The 27,674-nt window shown below is 32.3% G+C and overlaps 1 protein-coding gene across 1 annotated transcript in view; it reads right to left on the bottom strand.

The window, feature by feature from the left end:
* The window catches only part of LOC134689915 (uncharacterized), a 32,262-nt gene extending 11,888 nt beyond the window's left edge, over positions 1–20,374 (bottom strand). The window contains exons 1-9 of the mRNA XM_063549881.1: positions 20,286–20,374; positions 19,331–19,396; positions 18,747–18,773; positions 16,887–16,919; positions 12,213–12,260; positions 11,471–11,530; positions 8,350–8,415; positions 7,734–7,808; positions 6,557–6,721 (exon numbers count right to left, since the gene is read on the bottom strand). Coding sequence (XP_063405951.1) covers positions 6,557–6,721; positions 7,734–7,808; positions 8,350–8,415; positions 11,471–11,530; positions 12,213–12,260; positions 16,887–16,919; positions 18,747–18,773; positions 19,331–19,396; positions 20,286–20,322 — 577 coding nt within the window. The 5' untranslated portion in view covers positions 20,323–20,374. The remainder of the gene's footprint in view (positions 1–6,556; positions 6,722–7,733; positions 7,809–8,349; positions 8,416–11,470; positions 11,531–12,212; positions 12,261–16,886; positions 16,920–18,746; positions 18,774–19,330; positions 19,397–20,285) is intronic.
* Between the last annotated feature and the right edge of the window lie 7,300 nt (positions 20,375–27,674).

Raw genomic sequence — 27,674 nt, 5'->3', positions numbered from 1 at the left:
GAGAGAAAGAATCAATGACAGTTGGAAGCCGAAATGGACTTCTTTGACCGCCGTTGAATTCGCTTGTCAGGATCATTTGAAAAGCGGAGGCAAATATCCAGCTGTGTTTGTGACTGTAAGTGCTACCGTTCTGGCCTTCCTTGTACGGGTTGTTGTAAAGACAACTGTCAGATAATCAAAAGACGAGCACCCTGTATTTCTAACCAAACTAGGCATTTAAACTTAACAAAGAGTGTTATAACTTGTTAAGTTGGTGAAAATTATTAAAATATTTTGTACGTATTTGCCTCCTTAAAAAATGTGTGGCATAACCCGGTCAACCAATCAAGATGGCCGCCACGGCTAAAAATAGAACATTGGGGTAAAATGCAGTTTTTGGCTTATAACTCAAAAACCAAAGCATTCAGAGCATATCTGACTGATATTAAATTGTTTATCAGTCAAAATCTATCTGTCTTTTTCAAAAGCTATAGTCGTAACGATATTATACAAATATAGCCTTTGTATTAGGTCGATACAAGGATATATTGACCTGAAAGAAGTATATTGACTGAGGACGAAGTTCGAGGTCGACATACTTCTTTGGGTCGATATATCCTGTATTGACTTCACACAAAGGCTATATTTGTTATATTATTAATTTCTGACCATATTTGTATATAAATCGTCATTTAGGTTTGTTCGAAGCTTATAGATATTTCTTGTCTCCTTAACAATAAAAATAATATTAGTTGTTATTTCATTACCTTTTTTTTCATATCATGTATTTGATGATTTTTTTCGTAAAATAATCGATCACAGATATCATGTGTTTCAAAACGTTAAACAATATCCTGAAATTTATTACATGACGTCACAAAGTATATCGGTTTTTAGATATTCTAAAAATAACCGTGCGATATTTGTTTTGCCGGTCAATATGCTTTTTGCTATCCGCCGTTTTCTCTCTACCTTCGAATATATAGTTTAACATGTGACTATCCCTAAACGAATCAAATTTGTTAAAAAATACGAATTAATAATATTTAAAAATATATCAAATAAATTTTAGACAAAATTACATACGGAGTAAGCAAAATAACAATACCAACTTACGGTATCTCTATTCTTGTTAGAAGGCACATTTTACATAAATAGTACTTAAATTTGGATCGGGAATTGGGAATATATCAAAGAGACAGCTACCCTTGCAAAGAGCAGAAACAGCTTGGAAAGTGTTGATTTGTGCATTTATAACAATGTATCAATCTTATTCACGACTGTCAGAAACTGAAACTTGGTACCACTCTTATATAACGATGTCAAATTGTAACTCTACATAAAAGAAAAGATATTAAATAAGAATTAAGAATTAAAAGATGTGGTTTAATTGCCCAAAAACTTTGTCAAGGGTCAAACTATGAGTATACAAGACGTGTATAAAACTGAAGATTGTTTAACATTATCTTTACTTAAAAGAACACACAGAAAGGTAACCAGGTACTGCTTTACATGTTCCCGCCATTGCGTGTATTCTGATATAAGATACGTTTTTAAGTTTTAAAAAGATATGTTTAAAGGCACAGTTTAAATAAAAGTAATCTGGCCTGGTTAAACCAAAACTTGAAAATTGGTATTTGACTTTCCGCTAGTAAAAAACGAGGCATATATTCAAATATCATCGTCAATATGCTTGTGAGTGTAACCTACGAATTCGAGATAGATGTGACCCATAAATTTCAAAGGTAGCTGTCAACAAATCATGTCTATACTGTAACAACTTGCAAAGAAATCCCTGAATCTTCACTTTGTAACGAAAAGATATGTGTAAGAGATCAATGAATTTATTATAAAAATATACTATTGTAGGGAAACACTATTCATCAAATGCGTATATAGTAATAAATTATGATTTACACGCACCTCTCTTTATTTCTAAAGAATTAAATAAATTGGCGCTCTTGTGTATCATAAAGGAGCAGGAACAACGACGTTACGTCACAGTACTTTTTATTGCATCAGGGTAAAAAAAACAATGGCCCAAAAGTGGCCCCTTGGCACTGAACGTAGTAAGAAAAAAATGGCGCAAAAGTGGCCCATGGCATAGAAATGCCAAATATTGCATGACATATTTGCCAGTAAACGTTGAAGAGAGAACAATTTATCAATTAAAAGATTTTAAAGATATTTCGTGTATGTCAATTACAGTGTGTACTTTATCATAGTAAATGAAAATGAATTATTATTGATTCAGGTTCACTTGAAGACATTAGAAAATCATTTTAGAGAATTTTTACTCGTTTTTACTAAAAAAAAATTATTTGTATTCTCTGAAATTTTGAGCAATAACATCATTAAAAATTAGCAAAATGAATACGGTTAATAATTGTTATCAAAAATATTTCCACGCCTACCAAAACAAGGATTAGTAGTGCATATAATCATAGAACAGCTGCTCGGAGATTTTATTTATTTTTATTAATTTGTACACGTTTTGTTTTTATTTTCATTTTCATCGTTGTTTTGTCGTTTATATATAATGATTTGAAAGGGTTATTTTAACAGTGTATACCAATTACCTAATAAAAAAAACGAGAATAAATATTTTAGTATTTTATAGGTGGTTAAGAATCGTTCATGCATTTCACTTGACAAGATAAAACAAAGTCGCCTTCAAAGCTATTATAACAATTGGTATATTAAGAAAGATTGAAAAAAATATATTCCAAGATTAAAAGTTTTTTTTTTAAATAATGTTGTATTAAAAACATCGTTTATGACATTCTAGAACACTACCTTCCGTAAAATTACTTATACATCGCTTTTCATAATTACGGCTACATTGACGCAGGAAAAACTATTCACAGCGGGAAAGCGCAGTTCTACAGCGAAGCTCAAGATTTGCAACGTCACAGATAAGTAACGTCAAGATGCTTTTGGCACGACAAAGCAAGAAAAAAAATCTCGGCAGCAAGTTCGTAACTTTTTTAAAAGCCTGGTGACCCCTATTTTTTTTTTACCTTAAAATGATCAAAAAGTTCATAGCTTTGACAAATCTGTTTTTAAAAAAGGTCTACCGTAATTTTTTTTTTCGAAAAATCGATTATATCAATATTTTTTGCCTTAAACTAAAATTAGAAAATGCATAATTTAGACATAAATCTGAAAATAAAAGGATGGGTAAGTAAAAAAAACCAAGGGAAAGGTTAACATTTCAATTTCTAATGTTTTTTCACATAAAAATCATACGGCCTTGGTTTTAAAAGTCTTTGAATTTGATGTAACCGTTGTTGTTGATATGGTGAACATGTTCGAATATAGGGTCAAAATCGCACATTTTGCTTCAATTTGAGGGGAAAACGAGCCTGGTGACATCCTTTTTTCTTTGCATTTTTGGATTTTGGATACAAAAATCTACAGAATATGTAAAAATAAAAAAAAATCTTCCATGGGGTCACTATTGGGGTGAGCCACCATAATCTAGCATGCCATGGATTATGCTCATTTGATCATTGGAATGCATTATATTTGTGCGTTTGTCAAAGATTCTTGTTTGAAAGATCCATATATAATTGTCAGGGGCAGTAACTAAATGCACAGGTAAATGTTTGGGTTGCGATTTGCTTTTTTAGCCAGCTATCATTGATATATTTGAACATCCAAAACGTATTAAAAGAAGAAGAACTATAAAGTAGCAAAACACATTATGACCACGGTGATTGTTTTAAAATATAGAAGTTTTTGTTCAATATAATTGATTGTATTGATAGTTGAAGAATAATATAATCGCGATCGGTTTATTTGAACATTAAGAATGTTTTTAGTATGTTTTATAGACTATTTATCTGTATGACAGGCCGTATTTTTCTATCTGTACCGATCATTTTCCCTGAAATTCTTGTAGTCTTTTGCAAACATAGATTTGACGCACGATCTTTTCGATTCAATTTATGGACAAACAAGCAAAAGTGCATTTTTTAACCTCCTATCACTCTAATTGATTAACATGTTGCATTGGATCAAACTTAAGAGACTTATGTGATTTTTTTATCCCCTTTTTTGGCAATATGGTGTATTAAATAAATGCAGAAGACAAGATTATGTTTCACCATTCTAGTGCCATAGATATACACATGCATACCACAAACATTAAGCCTTATGTGTTAGAATTGAAGGGAAGATGGTGTTTAAAAAAATGAGTGTCAATTTAGATTTGTTTCCTTTCTGTGTGTGCTACGTTATGTCATTTGACAACTCACAGAATTGCTTATTTTTTAGACAAACAATACCTCAAATCTATTGATATTTAGATAATAGATACAATTCTGAGGGAGAAACATCTTTTGGTATGCCAATATATGTTAATTTTGTTGTTTAATGTCCAATATAAACCAATATAGACATTTTGACGCAAAGACTAGGTTTGGTCATGAATTGATACTTTATTTGAAATATTTTGTATTAAATAAATATGGATTGCTGCCATGGTGACACAAAAAGAGAACACAATTATAACGATTGGATATCAAATCAATGGAAAATTCTCTTTCCATACGGGAGTTATATAAAACCAAGCAAGTGTTACTTGTGAATACCGCATTTTATGCTTTTTATATTTCCAGTTATTGCGATGTCTGTATATTGACGTACACTGTACACTGGTATCACTACAACGTTTAAAGCCGCTGCAATAGTTTGGACCTGTCATAAGTCAGGAATATGATGTTTAATAGTTGTCGTTTGTTGATGTGGTTCATTATTGTTTTTCGTGTTTTTTTTATATAGATTAGACCATTTGGTTTCCCGGTTAAATGGTATTACACTTATATTTTTTCGGGCCCTTTTTTGCGTGCGGTTCGGTTTGTGCTCTCGCTATTTGAGTTAAAGACTTACCTGGACCTATAATTGTTTATTTTGTTTTAATAAATTATGACTTGAATGGATAGTTGTCTCATTGACACTCATACCCCATCTACCTATATTTACAAAGATACAAAAATGTGCGTATATAAATCCTTCTGTAAATAAATGCATATTATTTTCTACAGAACAACAATTTCTTACTTCAAATTCACTGTATTTTATTTGCATATTTAATTGCTTGTATTTTCTCTCAAATGTGGTTTTACTGTGATATACCATGACATTCTGGATTACTTAAGATTTATATGCACAGTACAGTTTGTAAATCGGTGGTCGAATTTTACTCACCAATAATACCTAGAAAGGATTATCCAATCATGTGACACCATAAAGGCAAAATTTAAAATCATGAGGAGAAATAAGGAAATAGGAATACGGTCACTTTGTTTTATTCAAACCGGAAGTAAAACTCTTGCAAACGTGGGGTGTAAGCTTAGCTTTACGGGATGTACAAATACGCAGCCACGTCAGGACAGAATGTGAACATACATATGATACGCACTGTAGAGATAGAGAACCAATATGTCTGTGCATTGACAACCCCTTATAATAACTTGTTAAGTTGACTGTCGATGGGCTATTGCAAAGTGAAAGTTCTGTCTCTATTTATATATCGATGTACCCTCCTTTTCCCGTGGCAATAAACATTTAAGGACCTTTCTTCTGTATATCAATAATACTAATAGATTTCTCCTCAAAATGTTTTCTGCCACTTATGGATTACATATTTCACTAGTCGTTACTTAAACACTCATCAATGATACATGTAATACACTTAAACAATAAAAATAAATGGGTAATCACATCTCTTCTAGAAAAAACTTGCTCCACACAGAATTGGATTCCTATTTGATAGAAAATATAAGTATAAATATCATTTATTGAAAAAATATTAGTTTACCTTAGTTTTATTGTCCATGATAAGATATAATGTATGAAAAAAACGACAAACACTCCATGGTTACTGAAAAGAGGAGAGTTCATTTAAACTGACAAAATTAAACGTTCTCAATAAAGGCAACAGTTGTATACCGCTGTTCAAAACTCATAAATCCATGGACAAAAAACAAAATCGGGGTAACAAACCAAAACCGAGCGAAACGCATTAAATATAAGAGGAGAACAAGGACACAACACCGAAACGCAACACACAACCAATTTAATAAGGAGATTAAAATCTGAAAAAAGGGTTAAATAGATATAGGCAGATTTTTTATGAGTGCCACTGAAACAACTCTCCAATCAAGTAAACATGTATATACCTGGTTTACATCATTTCTGAACCTTCAGCTTTCATGAAAAAGAAACATTTCTAATATTTATGTTGGATTCTGCAACACTGTATATAGTATATTACTTGTTTAATGTTAGGCTAAACAATACAGTATGTGTGTTTACTGTACCTCTACATGTACCTACCCTATTTTTCTTGCCTTATATAAATTATTTTTTCTAACGTCTTTGACAAAGCATTGTTTAAGTCACAATGTTGATCATATAGACGCAATGTTATAAAATATTAATATATAAATAAAAATCCCTACTTACCTACCCTACTTGTTCAGTATGTAACAGTAAACACACACATTTTTGTGTTTAACCTTAACAGACTCTGATTCAGATATTAGATAATAAATGAAATCAATATACTTACTGACAGATATTGTCGTTGCTCGTGTTGAAGAAGTTTGTTCACGAGCATGCGTTGGTTTAGCAGTAGTTCGTTCATGAGCACGGGTCGGCTTAGTGGTAGTTCGTACATGAGCATGCGTCGGTTTTGCAGTTGTTGCTGCATGAGGATTATGGTGATGTGCAAGATCTGAAGAAAAATAAAGTAATCCATTTTATTCAGGTTATACTCCACGACACTATTACTGTTAATAGCTTTTTAAAAGACGTATTCGATTGGAGATATTTTTGCTACACGGCAAAAGAACTCGACAATAAATAGTATACATACATTTAAATGAATTTAACCCATTTCTCTGACGTCAGTTTATTGTACTTACAGTGGATTATTTTTCAAGAATCTACTGATCACATTGTTAACTTAAAATAACTTATTTCCTAACTTTTAACTTTTTACTGACGATATGTTATCCTCTCAAAAACGAGTGACAAATGAAAGGTTCGATACCTAAATTTACATTTAAATTAAACTCTCAAAACGAATATCTGTCAATTTAAACACTATAGAATCAAGGATTGTATATTTTACTTAGTTATACAATTCCTTGTTAAAATACACATTACACTTGTAACGCAGTTAACTTAAATTAATTTCAGTTTCCAAAATTATTTTTCTGGTTAATTAACATATTCTTGTATGCACCCAATAATATAGGTCTGAGGTAACACCCATATATACCTCTCAGATGTTTATCATTTATTTGAAGGTGATTTATTTTTATTATAAAAAATGCTGGCTACCGTTTTATTCGTGAAATTAACTGCTAATACGACATTATCAAATGTTTAATTTGAAAAATTGAGTAATATAAGTAAAAAATAGTGTTATATTAGTTCAATCAAATGTATTGAACATTTTAAGGTATAATTAGTTATAAAAGGTACCAGGATTATATTTTAATACACAAGACTCATCAATGACGCTCAGATCAAAAAAGTTATAAAGCCAAACAAGTACAATGTTAAGTAAAAGATATATTTAAAAAATTGTTGTTATAAAGTATATTTGGTTATCACGATATCATACACCATTTGCTAAGATAAAAAATAAGTTGCTTCTAGCTATCAAATCTGTAACTTAATTTTGTTGTATGTATACCCAGGGTAAAGAAAGTCGAGAAACAATTTAAGCCAAATCTTACTTTCAATCCATTTCCTTAATTCTACTCTGCATGCTTGGTTCATATTGATCATGATATAACCCTCAACATGACGATCTATAAAAATGAAAAAAAGATAACTTGTAAATGGTTACATTTCAATATTAAAAAAAAGCAGTTTGTAATGTATTATTTTTATTCGCGCTCGAATGATTTGGGTGTAGCGAAACGAATATTGATAGATGCATTATACCTATATTAAACACAATGAAAGTTATGTGCGATAAGTGCAGATTATCGTTTCACAAGATATCGTAAGACAATCTTATGAAAATAATAAAATATATATTACAAAAAAAAAGACAATCTAAGATGGTGTGTTGGTCGTGCGTCAAATCGTAAATCGTAAGATTTTGACTGTTTCATCAAAAATCATAAGTATAATTTTATCGTAACTTTGATCGTAAACTTATGAGTGTCTTTACTCGTAGAGATTTAACCTGTCTACATTTTGATAAATTCACAACATTACATTATCTTACAGAAAATAAAGTTCCATTGGATGATTAGATGGTGTCCAGTAGTAAACCTCTCTTTCACGATTTCAAATTGGTTTGATCTTCGACTAAACATAATAAAGATAAGTCAAACTACTTACAATCTGGATCTCTGTTGCTATGCAGAAAAGCCTCGTCAAAATTACTGGTATAGTGGTGCCACTGTCCTTTAAATACAGATATATATATGAGTTTGTATGTGTGTTAATGTGCTTGTGTACCATCTTAACTTCGTAAGAAGATGAGAAAGGCACTAAACTATATGGAAAAAAAACCGTTCATTTTAAATACACAACTTGCATGACTTGCAAGGTTGTCGGCTCTTCGTACTTTTCCGAAGTCCTGCAAAATGTATAATAATCATCAGTCATTACTTTGCTTGGTGAACTGGTTACCATATGTAATGGCCAATAGGACATAAATAATGACTGTGGTTTGTATAAGAATATAACATTACCAGGAAAACAATATATTCAGAAATTACTTGCAAACATATGTATAGAGTTAAAATTTGTCGCGCAAAGTGCGAACTTATATTTTAGTTTTTTGTCATTTTGTCATTAAATTTAACACTTTAACGTTGTGTTTCCGTTGTGTCGTTTGTTTTTTTCCTATTTTTGAGTGTGAATTCACATTACTGTAAGACGTGTCACGGTACTTATCTATCCCAGATGCATTCATTAAGTGTTGATGTTATATTTGTTATTCTCATAGGATTTTGTTAAATGCTTAGTCCGTTTCCGTGTGTGTTACATTTTAATATTGTGTCGTTTTTCTCCTCTTATATTTAATGCGTTTCCCTCCATTTTAGATTTTCATCCCGATTTTGGTTTTTGTCTAAAATATTCCGTATACCTTATTCAATGTAAATCGCGAACATTATATGGTTTGTCAACATGCTGTTTGGTTTAGCTGTCTACAATTCTGACAATATTTGGTTACAGGAAGCTTTTACTCTAGAATGTAACATAATCTTCAATTTCCATGCCCAGATTAAAAACAAAATGTCCACGAACTTCACGATTCGACTTTCTTTTTCTCCATATAAAAGTAATTGAATAGGGTGATTTCCATTGTTATTCATTGTCCTTGTGCAGTTATTTCACGGCGTGAAACAGTAGGATGTAAGATGAATTGATCACTGTAGATATAGGAAGATGTGTAATGTATAATGTATAATGTCACTGCCTCCAAAAACATGAAAACTTGTACTGTAACACTTCTTTCTGTACTAGATGTGTAAACTTTTTTCATCAGCACCTGAACTAAAAGTAAGAGCAAAATATACCTCACAGGTATTCTTATAATTGGCTGCTGTCCTATTGACGTATTCGCAATATATCTATTTATTTAAATCCTCTGGATCATAGTTGGTTTAATAATACCTAGTATTGTTTTTTCTTCTAAAACATGCCTTGTATATTGAAATAAGAAGATGAGGTATGAGTGCCACATGATACATCATTCCATCCAAGACACAAACGTGTAAAGTAAGCCATTTTAGGTTCAATGCTAAAAAGTAAGCTATACGGAACAAACAATAATGTGTAAAATAATGACCCCCCCCCCCCCCCCCCCCCCCCCTACCAAACAAAACGGCTTTATTAAATCAACAAAAGAAGAACAAATGTATCCAATATATGAAAGAAATATAAAAGTTTATTTCTGAGGCTGCAATTTTAACGAAATATAGCAATGCAACAACCTTGATGCACATAAAATTGATAACAGACGCTAGTAAATTTACTTCAAAATGGAAAATCGAATTTTAGGGTAGTTGTTTGTATACAAAAACAAGGAAATGTGGTAGTATTGCCCATTTAAGCTCAAATGAAGTGAATGTAAGCAGTGATAGGCATCTGTGATGCCTTCAACAATGACAAATACCCACACCGTATAATCGGCTACAATTGACCCCCATTGATAAATATTCCTTGTTGTTAAAGACAAAGCAATAAACTTTTTTTTTCCTCGAGTTAAATTACTTTCTAATCATAAAAGAAGGTATAATATCATAAAATAAATTTTGTGAAATCTTAGAAAGTTTAGTAATCTCATCAGATCTTTAACAAACTCTAAATCTTCGCCTTTTTACGGACACAAAATTTATAATATCCTAATTTTCTTTAGCTATCTATAGTAACCAGCTATACAAAAGTTGCTGATCCCCATGAATATTATCACCAGCTATCATCGACGGCTTTTAAAATTTACACTAGTAAGTTTGTCTGATGGGTATATGTATTCTTCGGTGTTATTTTGCAGCTGTCTGGTGGAAAATTACCTGAAATCGCCGTGTCATCAGCAAAAATAATAATGGCTGGAAATCGGGTAATTCAAACACTTGTTTCTTCGAATAGAAACAACTTGTCGTTAATCTAAGCATGGAACGAATACTTTATATCACGATCTATAAATGTGGATACAAAAAATGAAAAAGTAAGCGATATTGTTAATAGTTATAAAAAGTACCATGATTATAATTTAATAGTACGCCAGCCGCGCGTTGCGTCTTCTTAAAACTCTTCAGTGACGCTCATATCAAAATATTTTTAAAGCCGAACAAGTACAAAGTTGAAGAGCATTGAGGATCCAAAATTCCAAAAAGTTGTGACAAATACGGCCTGGGATTAAAAAATCCTTAATTTATCGAAAAATGCAAAGTTTTGTAAACAGGAAATTTATAAAAATGACAACATTCTTGATAGTTGTGTCAACACCGAAGTGTTGACTACTGGGCTGGTGATACCCTTGGTAATGTGTTGTATTTCAGTAATAACCACGCTTGTTCTGTTGATTGTTTACACGAAATAGTCCATCATACATTGTTACTCATTTAGTGGAATGGTCAAAAGCCCAAGTAAAAATAAATTAGGTCACACGTAAATAAACAATTGCATGTTCGAGTACATAATCATGCTAATTCATGTATTTCCATATAAGGTAGTGTTCCCGACCGGTTACAGTATGCAATGAAAATTGATGTATACTGCTTGTTCTTTCGAACTACCCAACGCGATTCATATTTAATAAAAAATGTATACTGTTTATTTCTTTATACATTTTTTTTAACTCTCTGCAAGCGAAATATTTAGGATATTTTCACACAGAAGAAATTGAAATTAAACATTGTTTATTTTCACCATCCGATTCATTGAAAAGATAACTGCTGTACAGTCATTTTAAAGATTTTTTTCCCCAGAAACATAATGTTATAGCTACTTTTCCTCCTTGCTGCAGATAAATCTTTATGATATATATCATGGTAGAGTTTGTCAACAGCTGAAATAGAAACAATGGTACGCTTGTACATTAACGAACATTCTCTTTCCACTTCTTTAATCAAGATGATTAATTATGTATATAATGAGTGTGTATTTAAAAGTAATATCGTTGATTAGCTTGCTTGTTAGCTAAACGGAAAAGTCAGTATAAGTTAAGTATGATTCTCTCCTTTCGAACTAGAATAATCATAAAGACATGTAAATCTATAGGACTAGTCTATCCTAAAAGAAAGTAGTATACATAACCCCATAATGACGTTTCGTCTATCAAACAAACTAACCAAAACATGACTTTTACATATACACACAAGGCATTTTGCAGTAATAGAAATTCAATCTGTGTTCATATTATACATGCACAAATTTATATATATACAAGATCTCGAAACTTTGGTAATACTACGCATTCGCCATGAAGTATATTCTTGCTTTTGTATGACTGAAGAAAATGGTACTTTGCCTTAACCTAACTATGACACGGTACACATATTTATTTAATGTTTCTCTAAATACTGCAATATACTTGTGAAACGATTCGAAGTTGAACATCAGTTTAGTTTGCATTGAGGTAATAGTTTTTTTTTAAACTTGACATCTGTTACCAGATTACTATAATCCTCAACATATTCAAAAAGTCCGGGACAAACGAAATCCACGCAATTTAATCTCACAATACTCACCGTCATAATGCTTATGTGTAATCCATTCATTTAGCAGGTCGATCGCATCTGTTTAAATAAACAAAACTTAAAATACAAACTTGCTCTAATGAAATTTTAATTTTAAGATCTGAAAAACCAAATTTCAAAAATTTGCAGAAAAAGCTGATTTAGGATTAAATACTGAATTTTCTAAATTATTAAGAAATATTTATATCTGTGAATTCTGTTTGGTAAACTACAAGTATGTGATTAGTTCTTGTCAGAATATTCTCAGCAACACATTTTTTAAATTTAGTACATCGAATCTTTTTGCATTATGCTGATATTTCGAGCTTGCATTGTATGACCAAACATTTTTATATCTACTTTTAGCATTTTATACAATTTCCCTCCTTTTTTAGAAGAGGGACGAATGCTACCACAGGGAGAGTATATTGATAATAAACTGACAACGTCATGGCTAAATATAAAAAAGACAAACAGACAAATAATAGTACAGAAGACACAATTTTCACTTCAACTGCCATATATTGAATAAGTCCTGGTCACAACAAACCTGTGACTCATCTATGCAGCGTCACGACATAACATTTGATGAAATCTGTGATCGCCGTATGACAGTCGCAAGAAAGTTGAGCATCATGACGCAGTCGTGGTGGTGGTGGTGGTGTGGGGGGAGTTGTAATCAGACATGCATATTTTTTGCTCTATGCTTTTTTTGTCGTGTAACTGTCTCGTAGCTGTCATGAGAGTGTCTTACCACAGTACTGCGACTGTCTTGCGCTAAACACATTGTCGTGGGTACGAACATGATACATCTAAATTCAACAATCCCACTTCTGTGGCACGACTGTCGCAAGACTCTTGTGATACAGTCGCAAATTGTCTTGTTGATACCAAATGTCATACGATGCTCGGTTTACATTGATTGTCTGTCGTACGACAGCGGTTCGCTCGTTGTGCAACATATTTACTTTTTTATTTAGAAGATTTCAATTCGACGGGAATAAATGTTTGGAAAAACATACGTCAGTCGTTAAAAGAAGAGCGTTATTCCACTTGAACGATGGCACCTGAAATGATATTTACATGCTCAGCATCCCAATCAGGGTCAGGCGAGAGGAGGCCGGGATAGTGAACACGCATAAGGTCATCTGACTCTATGCAGCCACATGTGACCGTCTGTGCACATCCTGGAAATAATTGAATTGTGATGAGTGGCACACTCTAACTGTGAGCCAGGATTCCAAATATGTTTTTTACGATTTGGCGGGCCTTGAGATACTGTAATTTAATACACACTCCGCATGGTCGAGCACCTCCCCCCGTACAGCGTGATCACCTTTAAAGATAACACAAGTGATGTTTCCGCTACCGCTCTCCATAAACACGACGTAACCGTTGTTGCATCGTTATCTACTAGTATTCAGAGTTGCAATACAAGTATGGTTGCAATCAGGCGTTATGATTTCAAAGCCTTTATTTCTCTCCAATACAAACACTGTACGTCCCCAACGAAAAAGTATGGAATGTTGTGGTCATTGCCAGGAAAAGGGTCAGGGTAGGGGAAGCTAAGTCATTTTCTTCAAGGTCATCTCCTAAGTGACTGTTATGTTTCTGTGTCCCCTGCAGCAATATAGCTTATGGTCATGGAAAGCTCCAATCAAGACTAAAGAGGGTGCGGAAGCTTAGCAGTCGACATTTGGTGATGTGAGGGGTGAGGATCAGTTAACGTTCTCGATATATGCCAGGCTCCATCCGCATGAATCCAATGATATTACTGTTTCCCGCTCCAGCCCTTGTATCAGCGTACTCAACTGCTCAAATTTCGGGCGCCGTTCGATCCATGGCCAAACCCAACAACGTCAGGCGTATTTCTGGTTATTATACTGTTCACGGGATCAAATCAACGCTAACAGGACACTGTTTTGCATTCAAATCTTGTTGCAGTCCGGTAAATCGCTCATTCAGCAAGACCGGACTGCATGTGGCTGCATAGAGTCAGATGGCGTCAAAAAAGCCATGCATTAAGTAAACCATATGGTCGGGCCTCAAGTAACAAAAGAAAGGAAACAGATTCGTGTGTTTATAAAAACATTTAAAACAGTGACCAAGGAAGACTTCCATGGCAGGATGCAATAATCCGACCACTAACTATTAACTGTTTACTTTACTTGTCAACTTTAAATTTATGAACGTATTTGATTGTATATGAAATATTACATGTTTGCAATTAATTAAATATTTTGAGAATCTTAAGAAGCAGTCTAATGTCTTTAATTATTAATGATCAATAATATGGATTGATATAAACTGTGGTGCCTGCAATACATGTCACAAAAAGAGACCATTTGATTTAACTGTTGAAAACGCAAGATTACACAACCGAATCACACGACAGCCGCACGATAGTCAAACGACAGTAACAAGCCCATCCCATGGCATGCAAACCTGAACAATTACTCAAAACAACTTTCTATTGCCGTACGTCTGTTGGACGACCGACTTGTAGAAATTCCCCGACAGTACAATTGCATTTTTGTTCTATCCTGTTCCCATTGTGGAATTATTTCGGACATGTTTTACATTTTGCACGACATTGTCACGACAACTACTTTATAGATCTTCCACGACTGTTGTGACAGAGGCTTTAGCACTAAGTCGCAATTTTTTTTTATAATCACCGGTCACTTCATTTTTGTTTCCACTATTTAAACATTACGGGTGATTGAAAAACAATGAATTGCGATTAAATGATTAATGGTCAAGATTGTCGTAGGTATATCTAGAATACTTAAATAACGAACTCCATTTTTCAGCCGTCATGGGGTAAAAACGACAAATCAAAGAATTCAACTTTATAAATAGGTTATATAGGACAATGGTGTTGAAAAAAATGACACTACTCCAGACCTTTTTGTTTTCAATAATTGCCAATAATAAACAAGTTCCATGTCGGATCCGATACCGATTTCAATAGTATATTCACATGTTTCCTTTCAACTTATCTGTATGTTTCGCATCTGACAGGCACCCCACCACACTGTGTATCTATGATTTTGCTATATACATGGTTCATAAGCACATGGTTGGCACTAATTTATTCAATCATTATCACATTGTTTTCTATTGTAGTATTTTAATCAGTAAGACTTTCTAAGATGACAATAAGAATACTAAAAATCTGACCTAAAATAAGCAGTATAGGTAGTTTTCATTTTGTAACTGGGCATTACGTTAACAGAGAATCAAATAATTCAACTTTATTTTACAACTTATATAGGACAATGCTGTTGATTAAAAAAAATACTTCATTCCAGTTCCTGTACATCTTATAATCGGCATGACTTACTCAGATTACAACACCCATACTTAAATAAGGCTTACGCATAGCATCAGTCACGGACCCGCGATATCATGGTCGAGTTCTAGTAATTCTGTAAAAAGATGTTTCAAAATTGTTATTACTAGTAATCTTAGACTCTCTTTTTTTTAGGAAAACATTTCTCTTTTTTGTCGAGCCTTCGACTTGAGTCGAAAAAGCGAGATTAAGCGATCCTACTTTCCTTCGTCGTCGGTGTCGTCATCGTCGGCGGCGTCCACAAATATTCACTCTGTGGTTAAAGTTTTTGAAATTTTAATAACTTTCTTAAACTATACTGGATTTCTACCAAACTTGGACAGAAGCTTGTTTATGATCATAATATAGTATCCAGAAGTAAATTTTGTAAAAATAAAATTCCATTTTTTCCATATTTATCTTTTAAATGGACTTAGTTTTTTCTGCAGGGAAACATTACATTCACTCTGTGGATACAGTTTTTAGAATTTTAATAACTTTCTTAAACTATCCTTGTTTTGTACCAAACTATGACTGAAGCTTGTTTATGATCATAAGATAGTATCCAAAAGCAAATTTTACAAAAAAATAAATCCATTTTTTCCGTATTTTACTTTGGAATGGACTTAGTTTTTCTGCAGTGAAACATTACATTCACTCTGTGGTAAAAGTTTTTTTAAATTTAAATAACTTTCTTGAACTATCCTGGGTTGTACCAAACTTGAACAGAAGCTTATTTATAATCATAAGATAGTATCCAGAAGTAAATTTGAAAAAAAAAATCCACTTTGTCCGTATTTTACTTTTAAATGGACTTAGATTTTCTTCCAGTTAACATTACATACATGTACCTGTAAAGTCTGCAGTTAAAGTTTTTAAAGCATTTAAATGTAACGGAATTTGATGAGACTGTTATTAAAGTGAGAGGGTTAGCGCTATAGAACCAGGTTTAATCCACCATTTTATACATTTGAAAATGCCTGTACCAAGTCAGGAATATGACAGTTCTTGTCCATTCGTTTTTGATGCGTTTTGTTTTTTGATTTTGCCATGTGATTATGGACTTTCCAAATTGATTTTCCTCTGAGTTCAGTATTTTTGTGATTTTACTTTTTATTGGATTCATAAACTATGCTGGATTTTTACCAAATTTGGACAGTACATGGTAGCTTCTTACAATCAAAAGATTATATCAAGAGGAATATTTGTATTGATTTTTTTCCTCATTTTTGTTGAGCCTGCGATTTACAGCAAAAGTAGGCGAGACACTGGGTTCCACAGAACCCTTACAAATTTTGTTAAACTATGATGTATTTTTTAGACAATATCTAGAACATATTTTTTGAACTTACGATTTTTCCTGTCTTTATGATCACATGTTCCTCCTGTTACAAAAATACAAATTTTTAAATATGATAATTTTAATGTTATTGTCTACGAGTACATAGTTATCTTGTTTTTGCTTAACATCATGACGCGGAGCTATTAGATTCAGTCGACATACACGCCATCTTGAAATTATAATTTATCGCATATATATTTTGATTGGTCGAGACAGCAATATAGCAACAAAATATTGACCGACTGAAATTAGAACAAAAGGACAGACTCCTCTCATCTCAGGATGAGACATGAAATGCTGCAATACCGTATTAACTACGTGTATTTCAGTTCCGATTAATTGTCAACCGTTCAATGGTGTTCGTTTTATTCTGTCTGTCAATCTAGGTATACATCCAACGAAGGACATATCCAAAGTCGTGTCTATTTGTTAATGTTTTCATTTTCAACATGTAAAGTCATGATTTTTTTTACAACACACTGTTAAAGAAAATTCATTTGATATCAATCAAGATCTAATCACATTTTAATTATACTAAATAAAAAACCACAGGCACACATATTACCTTAAATAAGGATAGAGCGGAACAGTTCATAGTTTTTTTGAAAACTTAAACTTGTTAACTAAAAGATGAACGCGAATTGAAAATAAATAATTAATCGAGCCGGTTTATTTTGTCATCGCAGTTCTGTTTACATACATTGCAAACAGTAGTCCTTTAAAATAGTCTATCGGAAATTAACATAAACAAATATTTAATAGTTATCAAAAATACCAGGATTATAATTTTATACGCCAGACGCGCGTTTCGTCTACATAAGACTCATCAGTGACGCTCAGATCAAAATAGTTAAAAAAGCCAAACAAATACAAAGTTGAAGAGCATTGAGGACCAAAAATTCCAAAAAGTTGTGCCAAATACGGCTAAGGTAATCTACTCCTGGGGTAAGAAAATCCTTAGTTTTTCGAAAAATTCAAAGTTTTGTATACAGAAAATTTATAAAAATGACCACAAAATTGATATTCATGTCAACACCGAAGTGCTGACTACTGGGCTGGTGATACCCTCGGGGACGAAACGTCCACCAGCAGTGGCATCGACCCAGTGGTGTAAATAGTTATCAAAAATACCAGGATTATAATTTTATACGCAAGACGCGCGTTTCGTCTACATAAGACTCATCAGTGACGCTCAGATCAAAATAGTTAAAAAAGCCAAACAAATACAAAGTTGAAGAGCATTGAGGACCAAAAATTCCAAAAAGTTGTGCCAAATACGGCTAAGGTAATCTACTCCTGGGGTAAGAAAATCCTTAGTTTTTCGAAAAATTCAAAGTTTTGTATACAGAAAATTTATAAAAATGACCACAAAATTGATATTTATGTCAACACCGAAGTGCTGACTACTGGGCTGGTGATACCCTCGGGTACCAAACGTCCACCAGCAGTGGCATCGACCCAGTGGTGTAAATAGTTATCAAAAATACCAGGATTATAATTTTATACGCCAGACGCGCGTTTCGTCTACATAAGACTCATCAGTGACGCTCAGATCAAAATAGTTAAAAAAGCCAAACAAATACAAAGTTGAAGAGCATTGAGGACCAAAAATTCCAAAAAATTGTGCCAAATACGGCTAAGGTAATCTACTCCTGGGGTAAGAAAATCCTTAGTTTTTCGAAAAATTCAAAGTTTTGTATAAAGCAAGAACAAACAATAATTACGATTTAATCAAAACCTCCTTTTAAAATAGTATAAAAAAAAACTTAAGACTGAACAACAATAGCCTGACTAAAATGATTTCAGGTGCTGTTGGATGGAAAACAGATATTCACCAACAGTACGATACATATTTTAATGACCGACTTACCGTTTTGTCCATTATTACTAGTTTGATCTAAAACAATTATCAGAATAAATATTGGTATGAGTATAACAGTTTCTTTCACAAATGTATTATACATGATATTATAATTTGTATTATAATCGACACTTCTTGTGTAAATAATAGTGCTGCTGCTGATGATGACTATGATGCTGACATTAGAATGATCATATCGTAATTCATTATAATGGAAATATTGTTTAATGATGAAGGTGTTGATACTGACTTTTGTGTGTTTTTGTTGCTTTTTCATAGAACCGTGTCCTGGAATTAATTAATCAACCAAAAAACCCGTTACCATGGTTACATATTGACCACGTGGTCACCACAATATACTTTAGGTTTTTATTTGGTAACAAGCACGTTACCTGCTTCACATTAACAACAATACCACTCTCATCATCCTTATCATTCTCATCGTCACTTTGAAAATGAATATTATCATTTAGATATGTGTTTATCATTAACATTGCTGTTGTCGTTTGTATTCATCTTTTATATATTGTAACAGTGATACATAACCAAACGTAACTTCTTCGGTACGCAAGTTGAAATAAATTTTAACATACTTGCAATACTACTTAATAGATTGCTCCAGTTTTTGTGCCAGTCCTGTGAACTAACGACGACCAGTCCTATACAAAATAGAATTTACAACATTTGTTTTCATATTAAAGGGTGCTAAGCTGATGCAGCAATAGTATTACCTGTTTGCGATCTCTTAAAACCGATAACATGTGTACTAGGGATGTTGTCTTAGAATGCAACTACATATCCTGAATCTAAGACATCAGCAACCTCATTGCCAAAACCAAAATCAAAATCGACGAAAAAAACAATTATGAGAAAGCAGTTTAAAGTTAGCTAAGGATTAAGCAACACTAAACCTCCAAGGCACCGTGGTGAAGCTATGTGCTTTTGAAAGGTGAACAGATATTGCTCTTCATTAAATTCCTGTATTGTCGTTCGTGCCAGCACTGTTTCAGTGATAGATCGCTTGCTTTATACACAATCCACGTAACAGAATAGAAATATGGCTTCCACAAAAACAACTAATTGTCCCTGGACACAAAGATTCCTATACTTTCAACCAACTCATATTATTGTCCTCCGAAGAATTGACGAAACGTCTAAATTCAAATTGAATCTTTACTCTATATTATCCCATATAAAGTGTTGATGACAGCCAACGAAATGCGATATCGTACTAACTGTACGATTATACAAATATTCATTTATTTGGTCATAAAAGAATATATTGGTATAGGTAATTATCCAGTTTCGTAAAAACAACGTAGAAAATGATCATCGATGTCCTGTGATGTCTCGAATAAACCCCGCGTTTAACAACAGAGATGGTTTTAGAGACTCGTAATCTATTTCAATGTGTCTAAAGACACACATTTGTCTTCAGAGGAATTTATACACTGTTAGAGTCATGAGAAGTTATGAGTACATCCAATCATCGTGTCAGTTTACAGTTAGCATTTGAAACATATACTATTTTATTTTCAAAATACGTACCAAATGCACATATGACTAGTATGCTTACTCCTTTCATATTTTTAACTAGGCTGTGGAAAGGTACGTGAATAAATGTAGATAACGATATATATGTGGATCACATGTCAGACACCGTGAGGTTTACTTTAGAAAAATTGTTCGACAGTTCTGCGGTCAAATACAAGAACTTACAAATAAAGTAAACTATTATTTCAATTTCGCATGAGTATTTGCACAAATTTCATTTAAAATGGAGATATTTTTCACGTCAATTACTTCAATTTAAAAGAATTTACATCACCAAAATGAATTTACTGTGAAAATATGAGATTATTCGAAAGGTGAAATGGGTTTTGAATCCTTGTGAGGTGAGGTATTGGTTTCTTTCAAACACAGGTTATGTTGCCTGCACCTTATTTCATGGTTTAGTAACTTTTATTAAGTATTCTAGGTAAGACCCGTCATATGATATCAGCCCTACGTCAAATGCATCTGGTGAATGTAATAGTTCAAGCTGTTCAATCAATATGCCAGTTTTGTTTTCTGACCCGAACTCACTTTTATGTAGTGTTTTAGGAATTTTGAATTTTGAGTTCATAGTTCCGTCCATTTCTGATATACTATAAGGTATATATATAGGCCAACATTACATGTGATGTGGATTCAAGAACTTTAAAGAACTTCTTGATGGTTTTATATATCGATTTTCTTTGAAATTGTGTTTTATACCTTTAATTATCCAACCTTGTATACCTTTCCTTCGCCATTTGTAACTGCATAATCTATGAGAAATAATCCACAATGCTTTCTAATATAATAATGGTAGAATATGAAAATTCTATAAATGTTCAGCTGTGGAATACCATACGACATAATTGCTTGATAATGTTCAAAAAGGCAAGACATGCTACACCGAGAAAAAAGTGACCAGTATGCTGGAATAAATTGTAAACTTATTTTAATAGGAGTCGGAGTCAGACACCTGCCAAAACACAAGAAGACCTAAAAAGACAGATCATTTGATTTCACAATCCGATATATTAATAAATTTATGAATTTTAAATTTGTGTTGTTGTACTATGGTCGTTTTGGTATTCTTGTCTTTCATTTTTGCATGAGTGTTTTGTTTATGATTGTTTACAAGCCATTTTGGTTTCTTAGTTGACATAGTTGTATGTTCTTATAGAAAATGTATGGTGATTCAGATAAGAATACAATGTTTATTGCTGTACAAACCTTTTTCACCTGTTACATGTATCTTGTTTTCTGTGTTCTCAGATTGTAACACATTTTACTAGAATTTAATACAATTGAAAGGTATAACTAGTGTTGAATCCAGGTTAAATTTTACATTTTCTACGTAAGGAAAATATATATCATTTTACTGTTCATTCATCAATGCTGGGTCCTCATCGATTTGATCGTTGCATAGTTTTTATAAGCAATAGATACACTACATATTATATGCCAGGAAAGATTGTACATGTATGTCACGGTTACCTAATCTGCATATCAATTGATCAATGCCAAACTGTATTACAAATGTACTTACATTTGTTTCGCAGAGACGATTAGATCGCATGTGACCTTGACATTATTTTCATTGTTTATTGATCAATATTAAATATTTATGGGTAATGGTACTACCCAGACACTCCAATCAATAGACCAAATGTACTGTGTATATGCAATGATTCTAAGATGTGCATGTTATAAATTTGGCAGGTTTTATTTTACCTTGATTTCAATTTCAAGAGTCATTTATGAAATATTCTGTATGTGATTCTTTCAATTGTAATCTTAACTGAAAACTTTACCACTAAGCTATGTTCAATAAAGCTAGCGGTATCGGGCATTGAATGAGGATGGGAAAATATTTTGGCTCCCCTCTTTGTAAATTCCATTCTCTAATTCTTAATTATTTTTCATTGGATGTAAAACAAGCTATATATTTTTTTTTGTAGACAACCTCACCGGCAATTTAATTTACACTGTGTCATAGCAGTTTGATTTGTTAGTTATGCAAATAACAATATTTTTCTTCATGATACCAACAAAACAGTTTACGATTGTTATTTACGTACATTACATTTCGTCACATATAAGTATAACTGTACTAAAGATTATGTTTCTATTATAAAGGTAATTATCTGCATATGAAATCACGATTTGGTGTCGAATTGAGGTCAATGGTGTGATAAGAAACTTCCCAAGCCAGCCGAGGTTATAAGGTTCCTAATTCATGATAATAACCAACTATTAAAAAATGTTTACAACATTCGATATTGCTCTGTTATTGGTAGCTTATCGACATTTATGCATACGAATAAAGGAATTATTTTCGACTTAAAAATGACTTGAGATATTTGCTCCTGATCATGCTGATATGTTGAACAAATCCTGTAACGTTTAAGAAATGAAAAGAGCAGGATGTCACAAAATAATTTGATGTCCATGTGTATTTGAATGTGTATCTTGATTTGCTTGACCGTTTTTTAGTTACCTTTCAATTATAATAGTTGATAAAACTCGCTAATGAACGAATACATCGTTATTGTGTTGAAACAGACATAACTGTGCTTCTATTTAGGCGGTGACATCTTATTAAATATGGAAATATTGTCAATTTATTTGTAAAGTTTTAATGTTAGCATTCATTGTTGGTCGCACATACTCAAGCTGCGTTATAACTGGTATGATAAAATGCGAACGTCTTCAAATCGTATTTATCTAATGAAATTTTAAGAAAACGAATACTTGGTATAACTACTAATTAGACCAATCACTACAGGGGGGAAAATATCACAGAAGTTAACAATATAAGCTACCGTACGGTCTTTAACAATGAGTAAAACCCATACAACAGTCAGCGATAAAAGGTGCGAAAATAACAAAACAATGTAAAACAGTTTTCTGATTTGATAAAATCATAAATAATTAAGTTAAGTGATGTAGGGAAATATTTTTATGTTTGTATAACATGTATAAAGCTATTTTTGTTGTTGCTGTAATAACTATTTTAAATAATATGTTGTCTGCAAATAAAAAAAAAATCACGTAGTCAACATGTACGATCATTTAACATTTTGAATATAATTCACATATTGCAAATAATTTATTTCAACGAAAAGGAGTCAGGATTAGTTAAATGGTGGTGTCATGTTTTTTGTTATATTCGTCATTTTTCAGTACTTTTATACTTATCGTGTTAGATTGATTTTAGAGTAAACCCTGATTCTCATTGTTAAATATAAGTTAATATATATATATAAATGGTTGCGTGCTCCTAAAAACACCGCTTTAACCGAGTAATAAAGAAAACGAAAAAATCGACTCTGAAACGAAATAGCCACAAGTTTTGGCGTTGGTGAATCTTTATAGTATAGAATGGTAATCTGATCCGTATATTGACAAATTGTGACATGTTTTAACATTCTGGGTTTCAGTATTCCTCATCCGTTCAACATCCGTTTTATCCGTTAAACGTCCGGTAGAAGTCCGTTGGTGAATTTATTTTCCAGACCTCCAACGGATGTATAACGGATACTTAACGGATAAAAAACGGAAACGAAATGGACGAGTACCGTACAAAACGGACGCCCTACGGACGTTCAAAGTTTTGAACTTGCTCAAAATTTTTCACTGGACAGAACGGACGTCGACGGATAAAACGTACGCCTAACGGACATGCAACGGATATGGACGGACGTCTAACGGCTAAGAAAGGACGTCTAACGGACATGAACGGATTGAAAAAAGAGTTATCCGTTAGGCGTCCGTTCGAGCTATCCGGTAAGGTGTGACCGAGGCTTTACTTTCAAAGAAAAAAGATATGAACAGTTACAAGTTTAAAGAAGCAAAATATACTTCAATATACTACTAGTACTTAACGCTACGGAAAAAATATATGGAGGTCAAGATCTAATTACAACAACTTAGTATCATTGTACTAGTTTACCTTTTTTTGCTTCATCTTTAATTAACTGAAAATCGTGCTTTGAAAAAAAGTAATTCTTAAATAAGGTCTGCAATATTTTAACCAAGAACTTATTAGGGTTAACTCTAATTAATATTGACCCTTGAGTTTTTGGTTTAATTCGAAATAACTTTTACGATTTTCCATACTGAACACCGTATAACTGCAAAGTATGTGCACTATTTTATCAAAGATCCATATTATATATTTTTAATACGTAAACGCCGAAAAACGTATTTAGGTCTAGAAGTGGCATCGGAAATACGTGTCATATAATAGAAATAAAATTGTTGATGGTCGTCTTTTATTATGCCAATTACATCATGTATAATTAGGCTGGTGCGGTGTGCTTTCTTGCATCATCTACAACAACACAAAAATGTTATAATAAAGTTATGGTAGAGAGAATTATCAATCAACTTATTTTCGCAAAAGATTATTTTTGCGACTTTCGCGAGAAGAAAAATAAGTCGAATATTGGATCTTTCCTTATTAACATACATCAAGTTGTCAGACAATTGTGAAACATAATAGCCGTGAAGTTGTATAGTTGCAATTAGTTTGAGGTTTGGTAATATTTTGGCTAGAATGACTGGACTATAGAAAGGATAAAACGCTAAATCAAGTATCCTTAAAACAAGTTGGTTTATAATATACCAAATAAAATATTATTACAGTTCTATAAAGATCTAATGCAGCTTTGCAATGTTCAACATATTTCTTAAAAAAGTGTGAGTTATTTACACCAAAGACATATCAAATAGTTATCAAAGGTACCAGGATTATAACTTAGTACGCCAGACGCGCGTGTCGTCTATATAAGACTCATCAGTGACGCTCATATCAAAATATTTATAAAGCCAAACAAGTAAAAACAGTTATAAAAACGGTAGAACATAAGTGTCTTTTCAGAAAACTTGTAGTTTCTGAATATCATTCAAATCATGTTCCTGTGATAAAAAAATTGGCATTGAAATCAACTTAAGAAATTAGCAATTACATCAATGTTATTCCCAAGTATGTCAATCTGAATATGAGGGCAGATTTAGAGAAAACAAATTACATCATATTAAAAAAATTTTGGGAACAGTGCCACGTTTATATTACTTGTATATACATGTATTCGGTATTCAATTAAGATGAAGACCCTTTTTAGGTATACATTTTTAAAAGTAAACCTTTTTTGACACGTATTCTATGTTTCAAGTTATAACATGTAAAATGACCTTGGTTTTAAGGTGGGATGTCTACAACTCAAACTGCATCCACATACCGAACGACCACACGACCAAACGAACTGACAAACACAAATGAAAAAAGGTTGTATATCATGTAGGTGCAACATACGTTGTAAATATAATGGACTTTGATGAGACTGTCGTAAAAATGAGAGGTTTAGCACTTTAAAACCAGGTTCAATCCGCCATTTCCTACATTTGAAAAGGCCTGTAACAAGATAGGAATAATAAGAGTGATTGTACATTTGTTTTTATGTGTTTTGTCATTTGATTTTGTTATGTGCTTAGGGAATTTCCAATTGAATTTTCCTCGGAGATCAGTATTTTTTTTAGTTTAATTTTTATAAAAAGTCATAATATTAATCTATATTTGTTACACTTTACCTACCTTCAATCCAGGCAAATACAATCTGTCTACAGTAACTACTCAGTCTCACCAGACGTAAATGTACATGGCGATCTTTGAACAGAAAACAACATATTATAACTAAGATATACCTTAATATAATTGTACCTTTACATTACACGAATAAACAATTGGTTACTTCAATTGTACTAACAGGAATAGGAATAAGAGTATTAATCAGTAATCAGTAATGTCTCTAAAAATATCGTTTTCATATATACACTTACATAGAGGTCTAAGTTAAGATACATACTGTAATGATACATCATTCTTTAAACTTATCATAATTGATCTTACAAGATTATGTGGAAAATCTGAAAAAAACAATCACTATCCTAGCTACCTTTGTGAACCATGATTAATCTTACAAGATTGTGTGGTAAATCTGGGAACAATTACCATCTTAGCTACCTTTGTGACACAAAAAACAACAAGATCTGAATATCAAAAACGGCTTTAACCAAATGGCACAAAAAATTATTTTAAGATAGATAAAGTAACGATACTTCTGTTTTACACCAAAACGATGAAGCAGGCTATACTATCTGCTTATTGGAATTAAAAAAAAAAATGCTATAAAGACTTCTTTTGGAACGATAACTTACAATAACAGTATTTCACTAATAACTCACAACTGTCATTTGAGCGGAAGGTTAAGCTAGTAATAACACCAGGTGTACCCTACCACATGCTGTTGCTTTATATAAGTTTTATAAGTAATTATAATCCAACGTTAATTTTATCAGGTTTTACGGACTCCCCTCTTTAAGATTAATCTAACTGTTCGGAATGTATGTTCATATGCGGAAAGGAAAACAAATATAAAACGGTTGTACCAATCGTTCCATTGGTTAATCAATTCGTGTTTACTGTTTATATTCACGTTGGAGTTCTAATTCAAAATATGTAAATAGGTTTTACCAAATTAGTTAACATATTTAACTAACTAATTTGGTGTATGTAATGCATAAGCAATATAATTGCAAAAGCAATATGTTTAGAAAACAGAGCGGAAATGTATCTATGTATAAAGTTTACAAAAATACAATGAATCTATGTTTTACTTACAATCTGAGACCGATTCGGCACCTGAAAAAATATTTATGAAAGAATAAGGACTTAAAAAGTTGATGTAGATTTAGGTTTATATTTTTACAATATAATTTCTATTCAAATTGTTATACCTTTTGAAAAGTGAATAAAATTAGAAATAAATGCTTCGGACTCTTTATTATGTCTCTCATTTATACGAAGGATGTTTTTCCTGATGGCATGGCTTGTATTTAGTATCGGTTTATACGTTACTGTATTTCAAAGTTAAATCTGAAGTGAAACCTTCAGAAAAAGACATGTATATATATATATATATATTTATACCTGTTACAGAATATACATAAAGTCCTAGCTCATCTCTTGAATCCTCGTTGGATATCATCACCTCTGTAGTCAGTAAGTCGGTGCTGACATGCTTTATAACAAATCAGTTTCTATATTGCCCGTAAATGAATTATAAAATTATGAAAAACACGTATGTCTCAATTACCTCAGCCAATTTTGTTCAAATGTCCTTTTAAGTATCATATATTCTCTGAACTGTGTTGATTCTTATACATGATTGGTTTTTAAATATTCGGTTTCGAGCATTATTTGTGAATGTTAATCGCAAAAACCGCTTCAGACGCATGGAATTGTTTACGTGTTGTTTTCTGTTTTGTTTTTTACTTATATCGTAGGTTGGAAAAAATACTTCTTTACTGTAAATAGTTTTTTTTTGTTATGTTTTTGTTAAA

Source organism: Mytilus trossulus, chromosome 11 (genome assembly GCF_036588685.1).
Source record: "Mytilus trossulus isolate FHL-02 chromosome 11, PNRI_Mtr1.1.1.hap1, whole genome shotgun sequence".
Classification (NCBI taxonomy): Eukaryota; Metazoa; Mollusca; class Bivalvia; order Mytilida; family Mytilidae; genus Mytilus; species Mytilus trossulus.
Note: the sequence above shows the minus strand (reverse complement) of the source record. Positions and strands in the feature narration are given on the sequence as shown.